Below are 26,517 nucleotides of genomic sequence, written 5' to 3'. Positions count from 1 at the left end.
CCTTGCTCAGCACAGTCCTTTCCTGGAGCCACCCCTCTGCTCTGCATGGCCTCCACCCACGCCCTCTCCTCAGAGGACCCCTGCACACCCTCAGCCCTGCCCTGCCAGGGTGTTGTCCAGATCACGTAGGGCCATGTGCTGCTTCCTTTTCCTGATGGCACATGTGCTGCCACAGGCACTTTCCCTCTAGTGTTTTGCTTTCTCCAGAGCTGCAACAATGCCCTGCACATAAGAGGCTCTCCCTCACAGTGTGAACCTCCAAGTCTGTCCTGCACATCTTTTTTTATTTTATTTTTTTTAATTTCTTTATTGATTAAAGAGTCACATATTTGTCCTCATCCCCCCATTCCCATCCCACACCCCTCCCCACGGATGCCCCCACCCCCTGTTGAACTTAATCGTTGGATAGGCTCATATGCATGCACACAAGTCCTTTGGTTGATCTCTCCCCGCTCCTCCCAACCTCCCCTATCCTCCCTCTGAGGCCCGATAGTCCGATCGATGCCTCCTTGTTTCTGGTTCTGTTCTTGTTCCTCAGTCTATGTTGTTCATCATTTCCCCTAGATGAGCGAGATCATATGTCACTAGATATATACTTATAAGAACTGAATGTGAGAGGAGCAATAATAGTTATGCTGACAGGCAAATGAGTCAGTCTGTAGTGAGTTTCTTTCTGGACCAACAGTTCTTTTGAGACCCAATTTCAATGTCCACCAGTTCCTTATGTGTACATGTCAGCACTGACCCCTCAGCTCTGGATGGTGGACAAATGGTGGTAACGGAGGTCCGACTCCCTCTGGTTTGGTCTCGGCCGGACCCAGGGGCACGGCTTCACCCGGACTAAGGGGAACGTGGCCTCACACAGACCCAAGGGGCGCGTGGCCTCACCCGGGACCGGGACCCAGCCTCACCCGGATGGATCCAGGGGCACACGGCCTCACCCGGACCCAGGATCCGGCTTCACCCATACCCAGGGGCGCATGGCCTCTCCCAGACCCAGGGGCACATGGCCTCACCTGGACCTAGGTGCGCGAGGCCTCACCCGGATCCAGGGACACATGGCCTCACCCGGACCCGGGGGCGCGTGGCCTCTCCCAGACCCAGGGGCACGTGGCCTCACCTGGACCTAGGTGTGCGAGGCCTCACCCGGATCCAGGGACACATGGCCTCACCCGGACCCGGGGGCGCGTGGCCTCTCCCACTGCACATCTTTTTTTAAATATTTGTTTATTGATTTCAGAGATGAAGGGAGAGGGAGAGATAAATATATCAGTGATGAGAAACAATCATTGATTGGCTGCCTCCTGCACGTCCCCCCCCCCCCGTGCCCCTCCCCCCGCCCAGACTGGGGATCAATCCTGCAACCATTTTGTGCAGTGATCAGGCATGTGCCCTGATCAGGAATTGAACCATGACCTCCTGGTTCATAGGTCAATACTCAACCACTGAGCCACACTAGCCAGGCTGTCCTGAATATCTTATGGGGGGGAGTCTCACTCCTCTGCCCTTATTTGAAAGCCTTCCAGGGCTTTCCAGGCCATAGGAGTAAGACTTACTTTTTAGCCTGGTTTCCAAGCCACCTGCCATCAGTCCTGTCACTCTCCCTCCCCTCTGCCCACCCTCCCAGGACCCTCTGCTTTCCAGACACGTAGGGACAGCTCCCCCGGAGTCCCTTTACTGTGTCTTCTGTGTGACCTTGACCTTTCTGAGATTTATCCTTTTAAAGCTCTGTCTGTGCTGTAAGATTACGTCAGAAGTGCCTCCTCCATGAAGCCTCCTCAAACGTCATATCCCTTTGTGCTGTGCATGTCCCTATGCCCTGGGTCAGTCTCACTGTGCCCTCCAGTTGGTGATCAGGGTAGCACCAGCTCTTTCTGTCTGTGTCCATTCTGTCCGCTGTGCTGGACCTCACTGGGTCCTCTGTTCCGTACCAGCAAAGGGACTGGGTTACCATTTTCATGATGGTAGAGTATTCCTTTTAACTTACCTTTTTCTAAAATACAGTGGGGTCTTCTTTTGCCCTGTCCTCAGGTGACTATAAACCTGACATTAATCAGGATTAAGAAAATTTTTCTGTATTCTATATTATCTTACTTCTGTTCCTAGGCTAGAAAGCCCCTCCTTAATGTGTGAAATTGAAGGGAAGTTAAAGTGAAGCAGGAGGCAGTGTGGAGGGTACATCACAGTACTGGCCCAATAGGGCACTGACATCACTGCCTGGGTTCCAGTCCCATCTTCCCCTATTAGCTGTGTGACCAAGGCCACATGCTCACCCTCTCTGAGCCTCAAGGTCTCCATCTAGGAATAGTACCCACATTAGAGGTGTGACAGGGTAAAATGGAATAAGCTACAGAGTAAACACACAAAAGGCGGTAACTATTAATGTTCTATTACAAAGCATGAATCATGCTGCTTATGAAACTTGCTCTTTTATATGACACATTGGGTCAGTGAGCATGCATCCACATAGTGACTTCCTCTGCCCTCCAGCAGTTCAGTGCAGACATTGGTATCCTGTGTCTCACAACTGACCTTGATTGATCCGATTATTTCCTGGTCCCTGAAAGCTGTGCATGTGCTTTGTGCAGTGGCCAAGAGCCTTAGGGTCAGTCCTTCTAATTTAAGTTCCCTGGAATTTGTCAGGTAAGGATGTGATATAGACACACAAGGGCTTGGTTTTGGTTTGTTTGTGCAGAAAATTAGCTGGTTTCTTGTACAACATGACATTTTTTTCTTCATAGATCTGAAGGGCTTTTCGCACTGGGCTTTCTGTGTAATCTGGAACTCTCTGCATGACACCCTCTGCGTCTTCCTCCTGTTCATTTTCAATCTGCCGGTGGCCTCTCTCATGGGCTTGAGCTCTTTGGGGACAGGCGAGCATGCTGCTCTGGGAGTCTCCCCCTGTGAATCCTCCCATGTTTGAGTTCAGACTGTTGGAGCAGAATCTGTCAGCTGACACTGGCCTCCTCATTCAGACACTCCAGGAGTGCCGTTAAAAGGGGGAAAGTGTATAACAAACCACGTCCTTTATTTGTGTGACTTTTCTCTTTGTGTTTTTGGTTTCTTTTATCGGGTCTTAAAACAGTGGTATAATCCCCCTTCTTCACCAACATCCTGGAAAGAGCATTCGAGCTCTATGTGCTGGTCACTGATGCGACAGCCTGATGTCAGCAAGGATGCATGGACATCTGCTACCACAACAGAATTCACTGTTAAAAGCAGTTGTCTCCCAGGGTTAAGAGGGGGAAAATATGATTTTTTTAATTCATATTCACTGTAAAAATTCTGAAGACTACAAAATTCATTCACTAACAATAGGCTAGCCTCTCTATTTAAATTTTTAAAAAACTAAAAGCAACAGGAGTCATCTCTTGGGATCCCTCTCTTAAATGTTTGAGCTCGCACTCTATCCTGAAATTTCCTTTGAGTCTTGGATGTTGACACCTAAGCTATCTTTTTAAAGGGACTATGGCTTGTTGTCCTGAGCACTGATGTGGTTTTCTGGCTGAAAGAAATGTAAAGATTCATAGGTATCACCTTCCTCCTGAAATGCCAGTTTTACACATGAGGACATTCTGGTGTCCTTCTCGTTTACCTTATTCACAGAGGTATGGTTATTAAACATTGCCACACTGTGTAGGCAGCCCTTCAGGTCTACAGTGCGGACAGAGCTCACACTGCAAAGGCCAATCCTGTCTCGCCCAAGCCTGTACTCTGGGGGAGGGGCAGGTTTCTGGTCGTCCAGTTCTTGTAGGATCAGCACATCAACTTGGTTCTTGTTTATTGCTCACTCTTGGGCCTGGTTCTGCCCAAACACAAGCAAGGTAAAGCCTTGGCCCCCTTTGTGTTCTCTTGGAGCTTCCCATAGACCTGGGCTGCCTCATGGCAGCACCCGAGCATTCCCTCCTATAGGAAAGCCAGTCAAAGACAGAGGAAGCATGTGTCTCAATTTATGACTCTTGTGCTGGCCTGATTATTAATGGTGTCTCTTTCACTCTCATTGTCCCAGCGTGGATAGAAAATTATCAAGGCAGTGTGGTATCCCTGCAGAGCCTTGAGTGTAAACCCAAGCCACACTTCAGATTTTCTCTGTAATTCTGGGCAAGTCACTCTCCATTCCAGGGCTGGTTTTCTCATGGTAGAGGGAGGGAGTGGGATTGGGGAATCTCCAAGGTCCTGCCTGTATTGAAAGTTTGCACCTCTATAAGGTACTAGGAATTTCAAAAGGTAGGATTTGAGTGATCTGTTTGGCATGAGAAATGGTGATGGCTTTGGGTAAGACACAGCACATATGCTTTAAGAACTGTCCATGTGGGATGTCACCCAAGCCCAATCTTTTATTCACTGTAGCCCTGTGGCATGAAAAATTGTGAAACATCATTATTTCCTTCTAGGATGCCTTCCTATGACTTCAATTGGTGATATTCTCAGTACTGTACTACACCTACATCTTCATGTCAATCTTTCTGGTTGTGGTCTACAACAACCAGGAAGCACTTAAAGGTTACGTGCATGTCAGGGGTGGGGGACAGCCACCTGGGCAGGGCACAGTGGCAGGGAGTCTGGCAAGTGCATTTGCTAAATATTTGAAAGTGTCTTTTTTTTGCTTCAGTGAATCTGTACATTTACTTGGTGTCTTGCTTTGTGCCTCTAGATTGCGGTGCCTTACAAGTATCTGCAGTTGTCTGGCAGTGTCCAAGCACAGTGTGCAGTGGTCACTCTTGGCTTTGCTCCTGCTCTTAACACATTAGAGAGCTCATAGCTCATTGAGATGTTTTGTGTAGGATTGGGGTTTGTGGGGATTCTCCAGGCTTCCAACTCCTCTTCTCCTTCCAACAGAAGCAGAATCTTCTCACATCCAGCAGTTTCTGCCCCAGGACCTGCTTGTTTATGTCTAGAGAATTCCTGGAGGTGTTGGGTGGCAGAGGCCTCTGAGGACTTGGGTGAAGGATGTATATCTGCAGCCTGGGATCCACTGGGACACCTCAGACATCTCACTGATCTGCACTCCAATGTCACCACGGCCATACCTCTCTGGTTGGGTGTTTTCCTCAGATTGTGAAACAAGATTTTCCTTAAGGAAAGATAGCCTTTGGGCTTTTGATCCTCCCGGTTATTTTCTGAAATTTTCATTGCTTAGGAATATTTCCATTAGGGACAAGGGGAAAGTTGGAGAGAATTTAATGTTTGCAGCTAAGGACAAAGCAGATGGTAGGGTTCAGTCTGAGGTTTGTCCAAAGCGCCCTTTGAAGGGGTCTGGCCTGCCCATGTCCTGAGGAGTCTATGTACTATGGGCAGCTTAGCTGCTCCTGACCCCAAAGTCAGGCTTCCCAGAGACCCTGTACTCTGACTTCCTCCTTATGGGCAGAAACAGGCTGTCCCATAATCTGGTGTGCCTCTCTTCTCTCTGATGGATAGAACTGTTGCTGATCCCCCACCCCAGGAAGAGTTTATTTGGTAATCTTCTGTAACATGGACCAGTCAGCAAATATATCTGAAATGTGTTTTATGGCTCAGCATCACACAAAATTCTGAGCAAAGTAAAAAATGAATATTAAAACACAGCCTGTATGCTGTAAGAACTGAACGTCTGAGAAGAGAACCAAGATGGGGGTGTAGGTAAATGCCTGTACTTGCCACCTCCCATAACCACATCAAAATTACAACTAAAATACAGAAAACCATCGCCAGGCTGCCCCGAGCCAGGCAGACAGTAACTCACATGGGCCTGCACCTGAGAACTGCCCGGAGGGCCTGGAACCCACACACCAAGGGGCCAGATACAATAGCATCGATACAAAGTGCAGCGAGCTCTGTGAATAACAGACCCAACGTTGTTGTTTTTTGTATTTTCCTCCATTTTTTTTATGGTTGGTTTGTTTTTATTTGGTTTGGATTTTCTTTCTTCTCTCTTTTTTTCTCATATTCTCTATTTTAGTCTAATATTTTTCTTTCTTTCTCACTTTACTTTTTGTTAATTCTTATTTTTAGTTCAATTTTTTCTTTTCCTATTCCATATTTTATTTTATTTAGTATTATTACTCCTTAAAATTATTTTACTCATTATGTTCTATCTTTATTTTTATACTTACCCTATTTCTGGTCTCTTCTTTCTTTGCATCATATTCCTATTTATTTTTGCTCCTCTAATTCTTCTGGTCTTGTGTCTTCTAATATTCTGTGTGTGTGTGTGTGTGTGTGTGTGTGTGTGTGTGTGTGTGTGTGTCTGATTTGTTGTTTTGTGGGGAGGGAGGGTAAGGGAGTTGTCTGTTTGTTTGTAAGGCTTTTGTTAGTGGTATTTTGTTTATTCATGCTTTTTTTTCTTCTTCATGTTCCTTTTGGTTTGGTCTGGTTTTGTCATTTTATTCTGTCAGCACCTGTATAAGAGTTGGCACAACGAGGTCAGGATTAAGGCTCACAGGCAACAAGTCTGAGAACTGAACTCATCCAGCAATCAAGACCCAAATTCAACAAAAGGACCCATATAACCCACACAAGGGTCATTCCTAGAGCACCCAGCTCAGAAGATCAAAGAGACAACACCACTGGGTCCCACAAAAAGGCCACCCCACCAAGACTAGGAGGAATAGTAGTCTTCTCTGACACAAACATAAAGAAACATTAAAAAGTGAGGAAACAAAGAAACAGGCCACAGATGAAAGAACAATAGGCATCTCCAGAAAAAGGGTTAAATGAAATGGAGGCAAGCAATTTGTCATATATAGAACTCTAAGTAATGGTTATATGTATGCTCAAACAACTTGATGAGAACTATAAGGAACTTAATACAAACCATATCAGTATGAAAACAGAATAGAAACTATGAATAAGAATCAATAGGAAATGAAGAATGGCATAGTTGAAATAACGAATACCCTAGAAAAAACAAAAGTAGATTATAAGGTGAGGACTGAATCAGCAAATTAGAAGACAAAGTAGAAAATAACACCCAATCAGAGCAGCAATTAGGAAAAAATTTTTTGAAGCAGGAGGAGTCTTTAAAGGAGCTTTGGGACAACATGAAACCTAACAACATCTGCATCATAGGGGTGCCAGAAGAAGAATATGAGCAAGGAATATAGAACCTGTGTGAAGAAATAATGATAGAAAATGTCCCTAATCTGGTGAATGAAAAAGTTACTCAAGTTCAGGAAATACAGATTCCCAATCAAGATGAAAAAAAAAAAAAAAGCACACCTAGACAAATCTTAATTAAAATAACAAAAATTAAGAAAAAGAAAGATTCTTAAAGTCAGGAGAGAGACAGAAAGTTACCTACAAGGGAGATCCCATTAGAATGTCAGCTGATTTCTCCATAGAAACACTTCAGTCCAGAAGGGAGTGGCATGAAGTATTCAGCCAAAGACTCAATTCAAGACTATTCTATCCAGCACAGCTATCATTCAAAATTGAAGATTAAAGAGCTTCACAGACAAAAAAAGGATAAAGTAGTTTATTACCACCAAACCAGCACTGCAAGAAATGCTAAAGGGAGTGGTGTAAGAAGAAGAAATAAGAGAAAGAGAGACACAGGCATAAAGAATACATATGGCAATAACTAAGTACCTATAAATAATAATCTTAAATGTAAATGAATTAAATGCTACAATCAAAAGACAGAGGGTAGCTCAATAGATAAAAAACATAACCCATATATATGCTGTCTACAAGAGACCCACCTCAGAACAAAGGACTCAAACAGAATGAAAGTGAAGGGATAGAATTTTTTTTTTCATGCAAATGGCAATGGGAAAAGAGCTGGACTAGCAATACTCATGTCTCACAAAATAGACTTCAAAATAAAGGGCATCATAAGAGACAATGAAGGGATCAATACAACAAGAAGATATAACCCTGGAAAACAGATATGCACCCAATATAGGAGTACCCAAACATAAAAAAAACAACTTTAAGGGAGATATTAACAGCAATACAATCACAGTAGGGGACTTTAACACATCACTGGCATCGCTGAATAGATCTTATAGACAAAAAATCAACAAGGAAACAGTGATTTTTAAATATATATAATATTTTTTTCTTTATTGATTAAGGTATTACATATGTGTCCTTATCCCTCCTTTGCCCCCCCCCCCTCCCACTCCCTCACTCATGTCCTCACACCCCTGGTGTCTGTGTCCATTGGTTAGGCTTATATGCATGCATACAAGTCCTTTGGTTGATCTTTCCCCCTTACCCCCACCCTCCTCTACTTTCCCTCTGAGGTTTGATGATCTGATTGATGCTTCTCTGTCTCTGGATCTGTTTTTGTTCATCACTTTATGTTGTTCATTATATTCCATAAATGAGTGAGATCATGTGATATTTATCTTTCTCTGCCTGGCTTATTTCGCTTAGCATAATGCTCTCCAGTTCCATCCATGCTGTTGCAAATGATAAGAATTCCTTCCTTTTTACCACAGTGTAGTATTCAATTGTGTAGATGTACCACCGCTTTCTAATCCACTCACCTGCTGATGGGCACTTAGGCTGTTTCCAAATCTTAGCTATGATAAATTGTGCCGCTATGAACATAGGCGTGCACATATCCTTTCTGATTGGTGTTTCTAGTTTCTTGGGGTATATTCCTAGAAGTAGGATCACTGGATCAAATGGGAGTTCCATTTTTAGTTTTTTAAGGAAACGCCATACTATTCTCCACAGTGGCTGCACCAGTCTGCATTCCCACCAGGAAACAGTGATTTTAAACAACACACTATAACAGGTGGAATTAATTGACATTTTCAGAATATTTCACTCCAAAGCTACAGAATATAAATTCTTCTCAAGTGCACACGGGTCATTCTCAAAGACAGACCATATATTAGAACACAAACTAAGTAAGTCTCTACAAGTTCAAAAAGACTGAAGTTATATCAAGCATCTTCTCAGATCACAATGGCAAGAAATTAGAAATCAACTATAATAAAAACACTCAAAAACATTCAAACACATGGAGGCTAAATAGAATGTTATTAAAAAATGAATGGGTAACCAAAGAGATCAAAGAAGAAATCAAAATCTTCTACACAGGATCTTGCACAAAACCCCCAAATCAATGGAACACAGCAAGAGCAGTCCTGAGAGGGAAGTTCATAGCACTATAGGCCTACCTCAAGAAACAAGAAAAATCTCTAATAAATTATGGAACCCTACAACTTAAAGAATTAGAAAGTAAAAACCAAGAAAAGTCAAGAGAAAGTAGAAGGAGGGAAATAATACAGATTCAAGTGGAAATAAATGGCATAAAGACTAAAAAAAAATTACAAAAGATCAATGAAACCCAGAGCTAGTTCTTTAAAAATATAATCAATATTGATGAACATTTAGCCAGACCCATCAAGAAACAAAGAGAAAGGACCCAAATAGATAAAATCAGAAATGAAAGAGGTGAAGTAACAGCTGACACCACAGAAACACAAAGTATTTTAAGAAAATACTATGAGCAACAATATGCCAAGAAACTAGAAAATGTGGTCAGAGAGAAAGCTGCAGTTTCGTTGTTTTTATTCTCTACACCCAGAGCACAAGAGTTTTCATTTGCAACTACTCACCTGAGGCTTTGGTCCAGGGAGGGAGGTACAAACTTGAGGGGCCCGCGGAGGCTGGGGTGGGAAGCAGGGCAGAGAGACCGGAAAAGCAGTAGCCAGTAGTCCTGCATTTGGTCTTTCAAATCCATTCAAACCAAAACCCATTTTTCCTGAGAGGAGCTAACTGCTCCTAGTAGCCTCAGGACAAGTGATACAGCCTGTCCTACCCTCCAGAGCCCTGCACTCCACACCCTGCATTTTGAGCTTTTCAGAGGAAAAGAAAGCAGAGGCCAAGCTTACTGGTCTGAAGAGTTCTCAAGGAGCACTCAGTGACTGGATTGGAGGAGGGGCCATCCTCCCCACTATTCTGGGAACCAGACTGATAAAAACTCCAGGTTCCTTGCTGATCCCATTGGTCTCCATACAAGGATCTCTGTCCAGCCAAGGGCAGAGTAATATTTTGGGCTACTCACAGGAGTAGCTCTGAAATAGGAAAACACACCCACCACATTACCTGAAGCTAAATAGCACCTTCCCCACTGAAGCCCTTTCACAAACAGACTTTTGAGTGATTAAGATTGACAGATGGCTAGCAGGCAAAGGCGGACCGAGGTAGAGCCCGGGGAACCAGGGAAGTGTGCTGACCCAGCCCTGGGCCCCTTGCAGCTAGCAAACCTATTTTAGAGGGCAGGTTGGCCCTCCTGCTTGCAGCCAAGGGCCATGGAGACAGACACAAGTGGTGGATCAGTGGATCACTTGGAGCTTCTAGCAGGTTGCCAAAGCCCAAAGACAGTGTCTGACAGTGGTTAGCACCTAAGTACTCACAGGAAGCCCAGAATTGGCAGACAGATGAGTGGAGTCCAAAGTGAGCTCTCCTGGGGCATTAAACTTGGCTGAAATGAACAGCACTTCATCTTTTTTCTTTTTTTCTCTTCTTTTCCCTCCCTTTCCTCTTTTTTAGTTTTTCTCTTTCCTTTCTTTTTTCCTCTTTTTTAAGTTTATCTTCTTCATCTACCTGATTTATTGATTTGTTATTCTAGTCTCTGTTGTTGTTTTGTTCACATATATAATTTTCCCCTTTCATTCTCCTAATAAATTTTTCTTTTTTCACTACTCAATTTTTTTTCAGTCTTTCATTTCTCTTTTCTTTTTCTCCTGCTTTCTTATCTTTTTTCTTTCTTATTTTAGATCATCTGCTTTGCCCTCTATTTTCTTTTTCTAATTTTTTTTGGTCTTTTCATTTCTCTTCTCTGTCCTATATTCTAAATAGTTTTCCTTCCCCTACCCTTCTAATTCTTCATTTTTATTTTCTTATTTCAGCTCTTCACCTACATATTCTGCCCCACCTTTTCTTGGTTATTTTGTTTATTTGTTTGTTTGTCTGTTTTGTTTTGTCCCCATATTTTTCTCTCCTTTTTTTTTTTTTTTTCTATCATTCTTGCTCTCATTTCTCTTTCCTAGTTCTCTCTTCTCTGGTGGTTGCTTTTGTTGGTGGTGCTATATGGGTCTTGTATATGTTCTTGTTTTGTTTATTCTCTTTTGTGTTTTGTCTTGTATTTCATACTGTCTAGTCAGCACCTACACAGGATCTTGCACAATGTGGTTGGGGGAGAGCCACATAGTCAGCCAGCCTGAGAGGAGGGTCCATCCAAGAATGAAACAATAACATTCAAGACCCAACTACAACAGGAGAACCAAAATAACTCAAGCAGGGGGCTTTCCTAGAGCACCCAGTTCAGGAGATCTAAGGGACTGCACCACTGGGTCCCACAAAACACTTACTATGTAAGACGACTCCATCCCCCCAAAATCTGAGAGGCATAGCAGTTTGATCTAATACATAGAAACAAATACAAAGGGGCAGCAAAAATGAGGAGATAACCCACAAATGAAATAAAATGAAGAATTGCTAGAAAAGGAACTAAATGAAATGAAAGCAATCAATTTGTCAGATAAAGAATTCAGAATAATGGAAATAAGAGTGCTCAAACTATTCAGTGAGACCTATAAGAAACTTAATAGGAATTATAAGGAAGTTAATGAGAATATGAAGGGACTTAATGAGAGCTAAACCAACATGAAAAGAGAGGTTGAAAGAATAAGTGAGATTCAATTTGAAGTGAGGAACAACATAGCTGAAATGAAGAACACCCTTGGAGGATTCAACAGTGCATTAGAAGAAGCTGAGGACGAAATCAGTGAATTAGAAGGCAAGGTAAAAAAAAAAAAAAAAAACCATTCAGAGCAGAAAATGGAAAAACAAAAAATAAAAAGCAGGAGAAAAGTCTAAGGGAGCTTTGGGACATCATGAAATGAAACAACACCTGCATAATAGAGGTGACAGAAGAAGAAGAGGCTGAGCAAGGAATAGAAAACCTGTTTGAAGCAATAATGACAGAAAACTTCCTGACATGAGAAATAAAAAAGCCAAACAAGTCCAGGTAGCACAGAGTCCCAATCAAGATGAACCCCAAAAGACCCACACCAAGACACATCTTAATTAAAATGGCAAACATTAATGAGAAAGAATCTTAAAGGCTGCAAGATAGAGACAGAAAGTTACCTAAAAAGGAACTCCCATTAGAATATCAGATGATTTCTCAATAGAAACACTTCAGGCCAGAAAGGAATGGCAGGAAGTATACAAAGTAATGAAAACTGAGGGACTGAATCCAAGACTACTCTATTTGGCAAGACTATCATTGAAAATGAAGGTGAGCCCTGGCTGGTTTGGCTCAGTGCATAGACTGTTGGCCTGGGGACTGAAGCATCCCAGGTTCAATTCTGGTCAAGGGCACATGCCTGGGTTGTGACCTCGATCCCCAGTACAGGGTGTGCAGGAGGCAGCCAATCAATAATTCTCTTTCATCATTGATGTTTCTATCTATCTCTCCTACTCCCTCTTGGAAATAAATAAAAATATATTTTAAAAAGAAAAGAAAATTGAAGGTGAAATTGGGAGCTTTACAAACAAACAAAAAAGGCTAAAGGAGTTTATTACCACCAAACCAGCCATGCAAGAAATCCTAAAGGGATTGCTATAAAAAGAATAGAAAGATAGGGAGAAACACAGGCATAAAGAATAAAAATAGCAACAAACAAGTACCTATCAATAATAACCTTAAATGTAAATGGATTAAATCGACAATCTAAAGAAATAGGACAGCTGAATGAGTACGAAATCATGATCCATATATATGTTGTCTACAAGAACCCACCTCAGAACAAAGGACTCACACAGACTGAAAGTGAAATGATGAGAAAGAATGTTTCTGGGCAAAGGGTAAAAAAAAACACCTGGGGTAGCAATACTTATATCTGACAAAATAGACCTCAAAGTGAAGGCCAAAACAAGAGATAATGAAGGCCACTTCATAATACTAACAGGATCAATACAACAAGATGACATAACTCTGGTAAACATATCTGCACCCAATATAGGAGCACCTAAATATATATAAATAACTTCTGGAGAATAAAGGGAGAGATGGACAGCAATACAATCACAGTAGGGTATGTTAACACCCCATTGACATCACTACATAGATATTCTAGACAAAAAAATCAAGAAGGAGACAGCAATCCTAATCAATACGATAGATCATGGAATTAACATTTTCAGAACATTTCACTACAAAACCACAGAATATATATTTTTCTCAAATGTACATAGGAAAATTTCAAAGATAGACCACAGGTTAAGACACAAACTAAGTCTCTACAAGTTCAAGAAGATCAAAATCATACCAAGCATCTTCTCAGATCAAAATGGCATGAAATTAGAAATCAGCTACAATAAAAATACTCAAAAACATTCAAACACATGGAGGCTAAATAGCATGTTATTAAACAATGAATGGGTTACCAATAAGATCAAGGGAAAATCAAAAACTTCCTGGAAACAAATGAAAATGAACAAACAACAACGCAATATTTCTGGGAAACAGAAAAAGCAATCCTGAGAGGGAAGTTCATAGCAATACAGGCCTATCTAAAAAAACATAAAAAATTAATAATAAACTATTTATCCCTACAACTTAATGAATTAGAAAGAGAACAACAAGAAAAGCCCAGAGTAAATAGAAGGAAATAAATAATAAAGATATGAGCAGAACTAAATAACATAGACTACAAAAAAATCAATGAAACCAAGAGCTGGGTCTTTGAATAGATAAACAAGATTGATGAACCATTAGCCAGACTCATCAAGAAACAAAGAGAGAAGACCCAAATAAATAAAATCAGAAATGAAAGTTGAAAAGTTACCACTGACACCACAGAAATACAAAGGATGGTAAAAAAAAAAAAAATACTATGAACAAGAATATGCCAACATGCTGGACAATGTGGAGAAATGGAAAGATTCCTAGAAAAATACAATATCCCAAAACTGAATCAGGAAGAATCAGAAAACCTGAATAGGCCAAGATAACAACTGATGAAACTGAAGCAGTAATCAAAACACTCTCAGCATACAAAAGCCCTAGTTTCAATGGCTTCACGGGGGAATTTTTAAAAAAGAACTAACACCTATACTCCTCAAGCTATTCCAAAAAAATCCAAGAGCAAGGAATACCTCAAAGCCCTTTTTTATGTGGCCGGCATTATCCTAATTCAAAACCAGATAAAGAAACTACAAAGAAAGAGAATTACAGGCCAATATCCCTAATGAAGATAGATGCTAAAATCCTCAACAAAATACCCTGGTGGGTTTCTCAGTGATTAGAGTGTTGGCCCAAGGACCGAAGGCTCAATTCTTCATTAAGAATCCATACCTGGGAACCAAGATGGAGGCATAGGTAAACACCTGAACTTGCTGCCATGCACAACCATATCAAAACTACAACTAAAAGACAAAACGAATACCATCCAGAACACGGGAAGGCTGGCTGAGTGGAAATTCTACAACTAGAAGGAAAGAGAAAAGCACATTGAGTCCAGTAGGAGGTGTGGAGATGTGGAAGTGAAGGGCGGAGGTACGGAGGTGCGCAGAAAAGGGGCTGGCAACTGGGTACACTGATGTCTTTCAATCGGGAGGGAGATACAAGCTCCCAACTGCTCTGAACTCCAGTTTCGGGCCAGTCTCTGGGGACCCAGACTCATACAGAGAGAAACTGGACTGTCTGGCATCGGGCCAGAATGCGAGGGTGGCTTTCTCTCAGAGGTGCTTGCAGCGATCAAGCACCTGCATGGTGCCGCGGGACACAGAGACCTGGGGGCCTCTTCGGGGCAGGTCTGACGGTCAGTAATTGCTGTTTTCTCCACCCTGGTGATTCCCTGAGACCCCACCCCACCCAATTTACAACCCCACCCAAGCTGTGCACAGAGGCTTTTGCATATGAAGGCCTGGCCTTTTGCAATCTAAAACCTAACAAACAGCAACTGGGTCAGAGAGCCCCAGAGCTTCCAAAAGAAGGCCCAAGGCTCCACAGCAGCTTGCGTTGCTTCACAGCTGGGCCTCACCTGGGCACCTCCAAACCCCAAACAAAGAGGAGGAATCTGCAGATCTCTCTGCAGCTTCTGCTGGGTGGCCTCAGGCAGTGCTGACTTTGTACCTCCTTGGAGATCCAAGAACCAGTGTACCCAGTGGTCAGAGTGAGACCATCCAGATTACAACTCTTCACATCCATAAGAGACATACTCAGGGGGCAGACTCAGTGAGCGCCAAAGCGTTCCTGCCCCATAAGGGTGTCTCCAGCACAGAAGTTCTCCCATTGTAGACACAACTGGTCCTCACAGCCAATTGGCCTGGAGGTCAATTCCTCCCAGTGATACCAACAGCAATCAAGGCTTAACTACAACAAGACTGTGCACACAGCCCACAAAGGAGTGCACCAAGAATATCCACCTCAGGTAACTTGGGAGGCTTAGCCACTGGGCCCTATAGGACACCTAGCACACAAAGCCACTCTATCAACACAGGGAAGCAGCCAAAATGCGGAGATAATGAAACAGGCCACGAAGATCCAAGATGGCAGCGTAGATAAACATCTAAACTGCTGCTGTGCACAACAATTTCAAAACTACAACTAAAAGACAAAATGTCTATCACCAAGAACCACGGGAAAGCTGGCTGAGTGGAAGTTCTACAACTAGACAGAAAGAGAAAAGAGCATTCAGGGCAGAAGCGCTGAAAAACTGAGGTAACGGAGGCACGCGATCCGGGCTGGCGGCAGATCCCGGCTGGCGGCGGGCGTTGCTTTCTTCAACCCAAAGAGAGACAAGCTCCCGATCTCTCTGAAATTCAGTTTCTGGGGAGAAGCTGGACTGTCTGCCATCGGGTCGGAAAGTGAGGGTGGCTTGCTTGCAGAGCTGCACGCAAGAATAATTGTTTGCTGTGCTGGGGTACGAGACATGGGGACGCGGTCGGAGAGGCAGAGACGGCTCACTGCCAGCCATCGCTGTTTGCCACACCCTACCAAGTGATGCCCTGAGACTCTGTCCTGCACAACCTACAAGCCCACCCAAGCTCCAAGCAGCGGCTTTTGCATATGAATGGCCTTCTCTATCACAGTTTAACCTAGCAAACTTGCAACCCGGTGCAGATAGCACCAAAGCCTCCAAGCTCCAAGCAGGGAGGAGAGGACTGTGGTTCTCACTGTAGCTCCTGCAGGGTGGCCTCAGACAATAGCTGAACTGCACCCCATTGGAGATCCAGAAGCCAGTGTACCTAGTGGTCAGTGTGAGACACCAGATTTCAACTCCTCACATCCATAAGTGACACATTTGGGAGGCAGACTCAGTGAGCACCAAAGCCCCACTGAAACAAGGCCTGCACCATAAGCGTGTCTCCAGCACAACAGTTCTTCCATTATAGACACAGCGGGTCCTCACAACCAATTGGCCTGGAGGTCAATTCCTCCCAGTGTACCAACAACAATCAAGACTTTTAACTACACCAAGACTTTGCACTCAGCCCACAAAGGGGTGTACCAAGAGCGTCCACCTCGGGTGATTGGGGAAGCTGAGCTACTGGCCCCTATAGGTCACCTACCACACAAAGCCACTCCATCAACACAGGGAGGCAGCCAAAATGCGGAGACAAAGAAGCATGTCACGAATGGGAGAGATGGAGGAAAGTAAACTACTGGATGACACAGAGTTCAGAACCACATTTATAAGGTTACTCAAGAATCTTCTCAAAACCTTTGAGAAACTTGAAGAGACCTCCGAGGAACTTAGTGAGACCTTCAAGGACCTTAATGAGAACGCCAAAGAAATGGAAAAGGACCAGTCAGAAATTAAGCATACACTGTCTGAAATAAAGAATATACAGAAACTCAACTGTGGATCAACGTACCCCAAGAGTCAAACCAAAGATCTGGAATATGAGGAAGCAAAAAACACCCAACCAGAGAGGCAGAAAGAAAGAAGAATCCAAAAGTGTGAGGATAGTGTAAGGAGCCTCTGGGATGGCTTTAAGCGTACCAACATCCGGATTTTTGGGGTGCCATAAGAAGAGAGAGAGCAGGATATTGAAGGCCTATTGGAAGAAATAATGACTGAAAACTTTCCCTACCTGGTGAAAGAAATAGACTTACAAGTTCAGGAAGCGCACAGAACCCCAAACAAGAGGAATTCAAAGAGGACCACTCCAAGACACATCATAATTAAAATACCAAGGGCAAAAGACAAAGAGAGAATCTTGAAAGCAGCAAGAGAAAAACAGTTACCTACAAGGGAGTACCCATACGATTATCAGCTGATTTCTCAACAGAAACTATGCAGGCCAGATGAGAGTGGCAAGAAATATTCAAAATGATGAACAGCAAGAACCTACAACCAAGATTACTCTACCCAGCAAAGCTATCATTCAGAATTTAAGGTCAGATAAAGAGCTTCACTGATAAGAAAAAGCTAAAGGAGTTCATCACTGCCAAACCAGTATTATATGAAATGCTGAAGGGTATTCTTTAAGAAGAGGAAGAAGAAGAAAAAGGTAAAGATAAAAATTATGATCAACTAATGACAACAAATACATATCTATCAACAATTGAATCTAAAAATCAAATGAATAAAAAGTCTGACAAACAGAACAAACTGGTGAATATAATAGACTCAGGGGCATAGAAAGGGAGTGGACTGACAATTCTCAGGCAGAAGAGGGTGTGGGGGTGCAGGAAGAGACTGGACAAAAATCATACACCTATGGACGAGGACAGTTGGGGGGGACATGCAAGGGTAGGGGGTGGGGTGGGAACCGGGTGGAGGGGAGCTATGGGGGAAAAAAGAGGAACAACTGTAATAATCTGAACAATAAAGATTTATTATTAAAAAAAAAAAAAAGGATCCATAGCTGGGTTGAGGGTTTGATTCTGGGCTCTGGTAGGGGCACGTGTGGGAGGCAACCAAGTGATGTATCTCTCACACATTGATGTTTCTCTCTCTGTGTCTTTCTATCTTGTTCTTCCTCTATCCTTCCACTGTAAAAATCAATGGAAAAATATCTTCAGGTGAGGATTAAAGTTAAAACAAAACAAAACAAAACAAAACAAAAGAATAAATCCAAGAAGATACAAACAAGTGGAAGCATACGCTATGTTCATGGATTGGAAGAATAGACATCATTAAAATATTCATGGTACTCAAGCGATCTATAGATTTAACGCAATTCCTATTAGAACACCAATGGCATATTTCACAGATCTAGAATAAATATTCCAAAATTTATATGGAACAACAACAACAAAAAATCCCAAATAGCCTCAGCAATCTTTAGAAAGAAGAACAAAGTTGGAGGGATCACAATACCAGACATCAATAATACTACAAATTCACTGTAATCAAAACAGCCTGGTACTGGCACAAGAACATGCATATAGATCAATGGAACAGAACAGAGAGCCCAGAAATCAATCCAAGCCTTTATGGTCAATTAATATTTGACAAAGGAGACAAGAACTTACAGTGGAGTAAAAACAGTCTCTTTAGTAAATGTGTTGGGAAAATTGGACAGCATTATGCAAAAAAATGCAACTAAACCACCAATTTACATCTTACACAAGAATAAACTCAAAATGGGTAAAAGACTTAAATGTAAGTTGTGAATATTTAAAAATCCTAGAAAACATAGGCAATAAAATCTAAGACATCTCTCACAGCAATATTTTGCAAATATGTCTCCAATGAAAAGGGAAACACAGGAAAAAATAAACAAATGGTACTGCATCAGATTAAAAAGCTTCTGCACAGCCCTGATCGGTGTGGCTCAGTGGATAGAGCATCGGCCTGCGGAATGAAGGGTCCCAGGTTCGATTCTGCTCAAGGGCATATGCCTGGGTTGCAGGCACATCCCCAGTAGGGGGTGTGCAGGAGGCAGTTGATTGATGTTCCTCTCCCATTGATGTTTCTAACTCTATCCCTCTCCCTTCTCTGTAAAAAAAAATCAGTAAAATATATTTTAAAAATAAATAATAAATTGGCTACCGTTAAAAAAAAAACAAAAAAACTTCTGCACAGCAAAAGAAACCATCCATAAAATTACTGTATGGGAGAATATATTTGCCAATGATTCATCAGACAAGGGGTTCATCTCCAATATATATAAAGAACTTATAAAACTCAACACCAGGAAGACAAATAATCCTATTTAAAAATGGGCAAAAGCCCCGTGTGGCTCAGTGCTTGAGTGTCAACTTCTGTCCAGGAGGTTGTGCTTCGATTCCAGTCAGGACACATGCCCTGGTTTCCAGCTCCATCCAAACAGGGGGCGTGCAGGAGGCAGCCAATCAATGATTCCCTCTCATCACTGATGTTTCTCTCTCTCTCTCCCTCTCCCTTCCACTCTGAAATCAACAAAAATGTATTTTTTTAAAGTAAAATGATAAATAAATGCTTCTTTTACAAGGTGGGTGACAGGCAACAATGAACAGGTAACAGTGCCCTGAGGGATCTGGGAAAGGGAAGTTACAAGTTACCCGGACAGCCCCCAGGTTTGTTATCTTAGATGCAAAAAGATGGAGTTGATCTTTGTCCGGGAAGCCCCTGGCCGGGGTCAGGACTGCCCACTGTAAACGGCTCCTAACCAAAGGTTTTCGTGTCAGACCAGCCTTGTGGTTACTTCAGGTCTCCCGGGTGTGCCCGGCCGCCGCGCAGGCCTCCCCGCGCTCCTCAGGTTGGGGGGCCTTCCCCCACACAAGTACAGGCGCCCTTCGCAGCCGGACCACTCAGTGAAGGGCGTTCGCCGACTCGCTGGCCTGTGCACTCAGTGAAGGGAGATCACCGCCCTGCAGACCCGCCCAGCCTCACCGCTCTGACCCGGCTCCTCCCAGGTCGGCAGCCCCGCGAGGCCCCGGCCCGGGGTGCATCCGGAGGGGCCGGTCGGAGCGGGAGCGGAAGCGGAAGCGCCCGGGGCGCAGCCATGGAGACGCGTGTGGGGGGGGGCCGCTGGAGGAGCGCCACCTTTGACCTGCCATCGGGCCACGTCAGAGGCCGGCGCGGACGCCGGCTCCAGGCGGCACCGGAGCGGCGGGCTGGGCGCTGCGCGGTTGCGGGGGCCGCGGCGGGCGAGCCGCCATGGAGGTAACGCGGCCGGAGCCCTGAGCGGCGCCTCGGGATGGGCCCACCGCCCTCGCGCCGGGCCGTCCCGCCCGGGTTGGAGGCGGGATGGGCCCGGGACGAGGGCTCAGCGCCGCCCGCAGTGTCCCCGTCCCCAGACGCCGGCCCCGTGCCGCCGCCTCCCGGGTCTTCCCCCGGCGAAGGCCTCCTCCACCCGACCCCGGGCGGCTCTGTACCGCAGGTTCCGCGTGCGGTCCAGGGTAGGAAGTCCGTGCTGACCTCCCGGTTTGGTTGCTTTGCAGGATCCTGTCCCTCACGGGGCGGCCTCGCCGGCCACGCCTGGAGCCGGGAGATCGAAGGTGAAGAGAGGACTGCCTGGCGGGCTCCCCACCCCCGGGGAGGGAAGGCCGAGGAGGGGGAAACTGGCCGGGGAGCGGGAGGGTCATTCCAAGGAAACGGCCTTTCTCCGAGGCTTTCCGTTTTATTCACAGTCACCCATCCGTTCCCTTTTTAAGTTTACTGGCCTGAAAAGAGTTGACTGTTTGTTTCCTGCGCCTGGTTAGCACCGCTGCGAGACTATGTACATTTCAGACATAAACAAAGCAGTCCAGTTTATGAGGATTCGTCCAGTGCAGTGGAAAGAGCAGACATGGGTAGATAGGGGTCAAGGGACTGTATTCCGTAGGCTTCTACGGTGCGGAGAGAGTTCATGGCCCTGTACAGCGTTTATCCTCAGGATCCTCACAGGCGGCGGTTTGTCACTTGCATGCTGTTTCAGGCACTTGCCTAGACTCTCCTTCATTTCAGCTTAATGGTAACCCTGAGGTAACTACCATTGTTCCCCAGTTTTACCGATGAGCCCACAGGTTAAGTAATTTTCCCTGAGTTTTAGTTAAAGCCGTAATGCAGCATGATTCATCTTATTGCTATAAGAATTATGCTTAAAGAAATCAAAACCTAGAAAGTGTCTTAACCTCTGACAACAATATCTGTAAGACATGTGCTGTTCTTACCTTTCCTAGTGGTTGCTTAACTAATAATTGAAGTTGCATTTGCTCATTTTAAAAAATGTAGTATTTGGTTGACATACAATAGGATTTTCATTTTTGGGGAGATGTGATGTTTCTTTTGCAATATAGTAGAAACATGAGTTATAACAAATTGGTAATGTCACTACCTCTTTCAGCTGGAAATATTGCCCAAGGAAGATCTTATCAAGTTTGCCAAGAAACAGATGATGCTAATACAGAAAGCTAATTCAAGATGCACAGGTATTGGGTTGAAACTATTTATCTTAACCAAAATATTATTTAATCATAGTTAAAAATTAGTTTTTTAATAGTACATTTGTTTGTTTTGTTTACTAGTGAATCCAGTCAAATCTTAGACAGTGTAGTGAAATCTGTTATTTAGCATTCTAACCATTTGCCTCTCATTTTTTTAACCTCACATCTCTAAACTGCAGTTCGTTTGAATTATTAAAATAAAGGAAGATATTTAAAACAATTTGTTAAATTAAGCACCTTTTTTAAACTTAATTTAGATTGTATATTCTTCTGAGTCAAGCATGTTTCTAGAGTAGTCAGTTGAAATGTTAGAGACACAAGGTGGTGAGCCAAAGAAGTAAAACAAGGCCTAAGTAAAGTAATAAAAAATTTCCACTTCTGAAATTTTGAATTATATTTATTTGCTGAAGTTGATTGAGTCCTTATTTAGTTTCCCTTTCTTTATATTCCAAAAGGATGAAGAAATTAGTATCCTTTTCAGTATGTGTGGGTTAGTGCTTAAATTTTCAGTGACTTAACAAATGTTAACTGCCCAGCCTAAAAGCCACATTTTATTTTCTGTTAGGAAAGGTCACATTGTGTTTTGGAAGGTTGATCAATTTGTGAGAGAGTAATTTATTTTGAAAGGTGTTCTAGGCCCCAGACCTAGACATGAGTGGATGAAATAGATTAACATGTATGTTTAATATGAGGTTAGTTGTTGCTTTAAGATTCTACAGTAAGAAGTTGTTTACAGCTGAAATAACATAATGCCTGGGATTTGCTTCAAAATTTGATGGAAAGTTGAAAGTAAATGCAGGTCAGAATGAAACAAGATTGGCTATGTAATAATTGCTAAATCAAGGTGATGGCACATGATGATTAATCATATTAGTCTCTTTATATATTTGGAGTTTTTTTAAATAAAAAGGAAAATAAAAGGTAATAATGGGTGAAGTTAATATTTTCTCAAATTATTTGTCGCTTCTTAAATGTATTCTAATTTATAGTGATTTTTTTTAAAAGAATGTACTTATTCCTTTAGCCAGTTATTTTTCATTGCTGAACTGGAATCTTTTTTTTTTTTTAAATAATTGTTTAGAATTAGAGAAAGAAATTGAAGAACTCAAATCAAAACCTGTTGCTGGAGGAACTGATGAAGTTATTAAGGTGATGAAACATTTGTGAATATTGCTTTTATTTTGATTTATTTACTTAGAGGAAATGTCTAATGACCTTCATATTTCTGTGAGGGCCGTCAGCTTCCTGGACCGCTCTAGCTTTCTGCCCCTGTTTCTCCACTTCCTCTCTGCCCTTAGATAAGTTTGTAATCACTCTGGCTGACTGTAAAAAGAGAGGGTTAAATGATCTCTGGCTCCCTTCTGTTCTGAAATGAGTATTATTCCCTCTCCTTATCTCAAACACACTGTAACTGTGGTTGTTGCCTCAGTCTCAGCCCTGCTCTTCCCTCTCCCCCTCAGAAAGCCCAGGACATTGATAACGATTTGGGGGCTGATCATTTATATATACACTAGCGTTCCCATTGCAGGAAAAATCCTGCAATAGGATTTCCTGCTGCACTCTACCCCGCCTCCGCTCCTCCCTTGTCCCCCGCCCCGCCTTCTCCGCCATCCCACCTGCTTTTCCCTTCGCCCCCGGCCCTGACTTCGCTCCTCCCCACTCCCCCGGCTTGCTTGCTTCTTCGAAGCTTTACTCCCTTCTGCAGCTCTTGGCTTCTTTCGACGCTGTCTTGATATGCAAATTAGCCGCCATCTTTGTTGGGGTAATTTGCATACTCATCCTGATTGGATGGTGGGTGTGGCTTGGCTGGTGGGCATGGCTTAGGTGTAGCGAAGATGTGGTCAATTTGCATATTTGTCTATTATTAGATTAGATTTAATCTACAGATAGATAGGTATCCCTGGACTTGACTACTAACCATATCTCACAGGTGAATTTCTAGCTATTGGGGGGAAAAATCTTTACCCATTTCTCGAGTCCACTCTTCAACATGACCATCCTCTTCTCTGGATAACCAGGGCAGCACTGTTTTCCAGGCCTTTAACGTTAGAGACTCCTCAGCTCTCCTGTCTCTAACTCTGTGTGTGTCAGTCACCAGATAAGTTTTTTGTTTTTGTTTTTTTCAAGCTAAGGCAGCAGTTCACCCTCCTTCTCTCCCTGTCCATGGCTCTGTGTGAAGCGCTTCATGTCATATGTGACTTAATTTAATAATCCCCTAACTAGGCTCTCTTTCTCTTTTTACTGCTATATCCAATTACCAGATCACTGAATGTTACTTTTACCTTGTTATTCTGTTTAAGAACCTGAGTTGCTTATCACCTGCCATTAACACTAATAACTAAATACTTTTTCCTTCCCCCACTTGGCCTAACCTTTTGAAAGTTTCACTTCTCAAAGCTGTGCAATAAGTTTTTTCTTGCTTTTCCATGTTTGTAATTTGAGTTTTGCAATCTATTCTTTTATTATATGTTATCTTACACTCTTTTATTAGATGGCTCTAAATTTGTGAGCAGTGAACTATTGAAAGACTCCCAGAAAGTTACTACAGGAGGTCTTAAATCCCTATGCATATCATGCAATATAATTTTGTTCTTTATCCAGCTAAAATAGTATATAGTGAATGACATGCACAAATACCATTTGGATTTATAATGAACTGATTTATTTAAACACTAGAGACCCGGTGCATGAAAATTCATGCATTGAAGAGGGGGGTTCCCTCAGCCCGGCCTGTCTCCTCTCACAGTCCAGGAGCCCTCAGGGGCGGGAGGCGACCCAGTGATCAGGGGAAGGCAACGCCCCATCACACCTCTGCTGCTGCCACTGCCAGCAGCACAAGCCTCAGCCGGCCCTGGTTACCTGAGCCTTGGGTGACCCTGAGCAGCTGGGCAGCCGCCATGCAAGGCTTGCCTGCGCCCCGGGCCGGCCCGGGGCAGCTGAGCAGCCAACATCTGAGGCTTCCCTGTGCCATGGACCGACCCTGGGGGGCTGGGAGGCTGAGGGGACTGGGGGACTCCAGAGGCAGGCGGGCCCGGCCTTTCCATGTGCCTGCTGCCCCAACGGGGCTGAGGGGACTGGGCACCGCCATCTTTGAGCATATTCCCTCCTTATTGACTGGGGCACAACCATCTTTGCAACAGTGTGAGGGTCAATTAGCATATTCCCTTTTTATTAGATAGGACTAGTGGCCTGGTGCATGAAATTTGTGCACAGGAGAGGGGTGTTCCTCAGCCCAGCCTGCACCCTCTCCAATCTGGGACCCCCTTGGGGGATGTTAGACTGCCGGTTTAGGCCCGATCCCTGGGATTGGGCCTAAACTGGCAGTCGGACATCCCTCTTGCAATCCGGGACTGCTGGCTTCTAACCTTTTGCACTCGGATGTCGAGTGTGACTTGACACGGTTAGCATCGGTAGCAGCTCGAGAAAAAAGCAAGCGAGTGCAAAGGGCTAACCACTCATCTGCCTGCCTGCCTGATTGCCCCTAACCACTCTGCCTGCCAGCCTGCTCGCCCCCAACTCCCCCCCCCACCAGCCTGATCACCCCCAACTTCCCCCCCTGCCAGCCTGCTCGCCCCCACCTGCCCTCCTTGCCTACCTGCTCACCCCCAACAGCCGTTCCATCCTGGCCTGATCACTCACAACTGTCCTCCCCTCTTGGCCCCTAATCGCCTCTACCTCGGCCCTGCCACAATGGCTTTGTCCAGAAGAACATCTGGAAGGTCTCCCAGTCTAATTAGCATATTACCCTTTTATTAGTATAGATAGAGGCCTGGTTCACGGTGGGGGCCGGCTGGTTTGCCCTGAAGGGTGTCCCAAATCAGGATGGGGGTTCCCTTGGGGGGCGAGGGGCCTGTGATGGTTTTCAGGCCGGCCATGCCCCCATTGGGGTGGGGGTCCCCACTGGGGATGGGGTTGGCTTGGGTGAGGAGCTGGGGCAGTTTTCAGGCTGGCTACGCCCCCTAGCGGGGACCCTCACCCCATGGGGGCATGGCCAGCCTGGGTAAAGGGCCGAAGGCCATTTTCAGGCTGGCCAAGTCCTCCAGCGGGGACCTTCACCCTGATGGTGGCATGGCCAGCCTGGGTGAGGGGCTGAGGGCTGTTTGCAAGCCCCTCCCTTGGCAGCCGGCCCAGGCGACCCAAGTCTCCCATGCATTCAGGCTGGCTCCGTGGCCACTGCCCACAGGCCCCTCCTTCCACGGCCGGCGAGGGTGGGTGGGAAGCTTGGGTTGCCCCTGGCAATGAAGGAAGCCAGTTCTGGAACCAGACTGCCTGTCAGATCTTCAGATCCCTGCCTGCTCTGCCACTTACCAGCTGTGTGACCATGGCTAAGTTTCTCTGTGACTTAGTTCCTACAACTCCAGACTAGAGATAATAATACCTATTTTTCATAGGGTTGTTTTGAGTATTATGAGTAAATAAATGTACAGCACTTAGAACTGGGTCTGTCACATAAGTACTCGATAATTATTCCTTATCATTATTACTTTATTTTTTTAAAATATTTTTACTGATTTCAGAGAGGAAGGGAGAGGGAGAGAGATAGAAACATCAATGATGAGAGAGAACCATTGATCGGCTGTCTCCTGCACTCCCCCTACTGGGGATTGAGCCTGCAACCCAGGCATGTGCCCTTCACCGGAGTCTGAGACCCTTCAGTCCACTGGCCAACGCTCTGTCCACCGAGCCAAACCAGCTAGGGCTCATTATCATTGTTACTATGTATTTGTGGGAATGTTTTATGCACCAGAAGGCTTTTGTATTTGAAAAGAAAACCACAAGGATTCTCTGCTAATTTGTATCAGTTAACTCTTAGCTCTTAAAATACTTTTTATACAGTTGCATTTCAGGATACCTAAATATCTGCCCTTTATTTGTTCCTTATCATCAATCAATGTATTCTTCTGTTCTGTCAAAACTGTTCCTAGAGATGAGATTAGAAAATTTATCTAAGTTAGCCAACATTACCTTTTAGGTTATCTACACTAATAAAAGAGAAATATGCAAATTGACCATACCTCCTCAACACCCACCAGCCAATCAGGAGCGAGTATGCAAATTAACCCAACAAAGATTGCGGGTTAATTTGCATACGCAGGCACGGAGCAGCCAGGCAGGGCAGGATGCCTGCTATGAGGGGAAAGGCGGGGGGCAGAGGAAGCTACAGGAGCGGAGCTCTGGCCGGAGCAGAGAAGACTGAAGGTGGA

The 26,517-nt window shown here is 44.2% G+C and overlaps 1 protein-coding gene across 1 annotated transcript in view; it reads left to right on the top strand.

Annotated features, from left to right (window-relative positions):
* The first annotated feature begins 19,961 nt into the window (after positions 1-19,961).
* The window catches only part of GCC2 (GRIP and coiled-coil domain containing 2), an 82,221-nt gene continuing 75,665 nt past the window's right edge, over positions 19,962-26,517 (top strand). Inside the window, exons 1-4 of the mRNA XM_054721602.1 lie at positions 19,962-20,051; positions 20,330-20,386; positions 21,214-21,298; positions 22,395-22,462. Of these exons, the coding sequence (XP_054577577.1) occupies positions 20,046-20,051; positions 20,330-20,386; positions 21,214-21,298; positions 22,395-22,462 (216 nt within the window). The 5' untranslated portion in view covers positions 19,962-20,045. The remainder of the gene's footprint in view (positions 20,052-20,329; positions 20,387-21,213; positions 21,299-22,394; positions 22,463-26,517) is intronic.

The sequence above is a fragment of the Eptesicus fuscus genome, chromosome 9 (assembly GCF_027574615.1).
Source record: "Eptesicus fuscus isolate TK198812 chromosome 9, DD_ASM_mEF_20220401, whole genome shotgun sequence".
NCBI classification, from domain to species: domain Eukaryota; kingdom Metazoa; phylum Chordata; class Mammalia; order Chiroptera; family Vespertilionidae; genus Eptesicus; species Eptesicus fuscus.
Note: the sequence above shows the minus strand (reverse complement) of the source record. Positions and strands in the feature narration are given on the sequence as shown.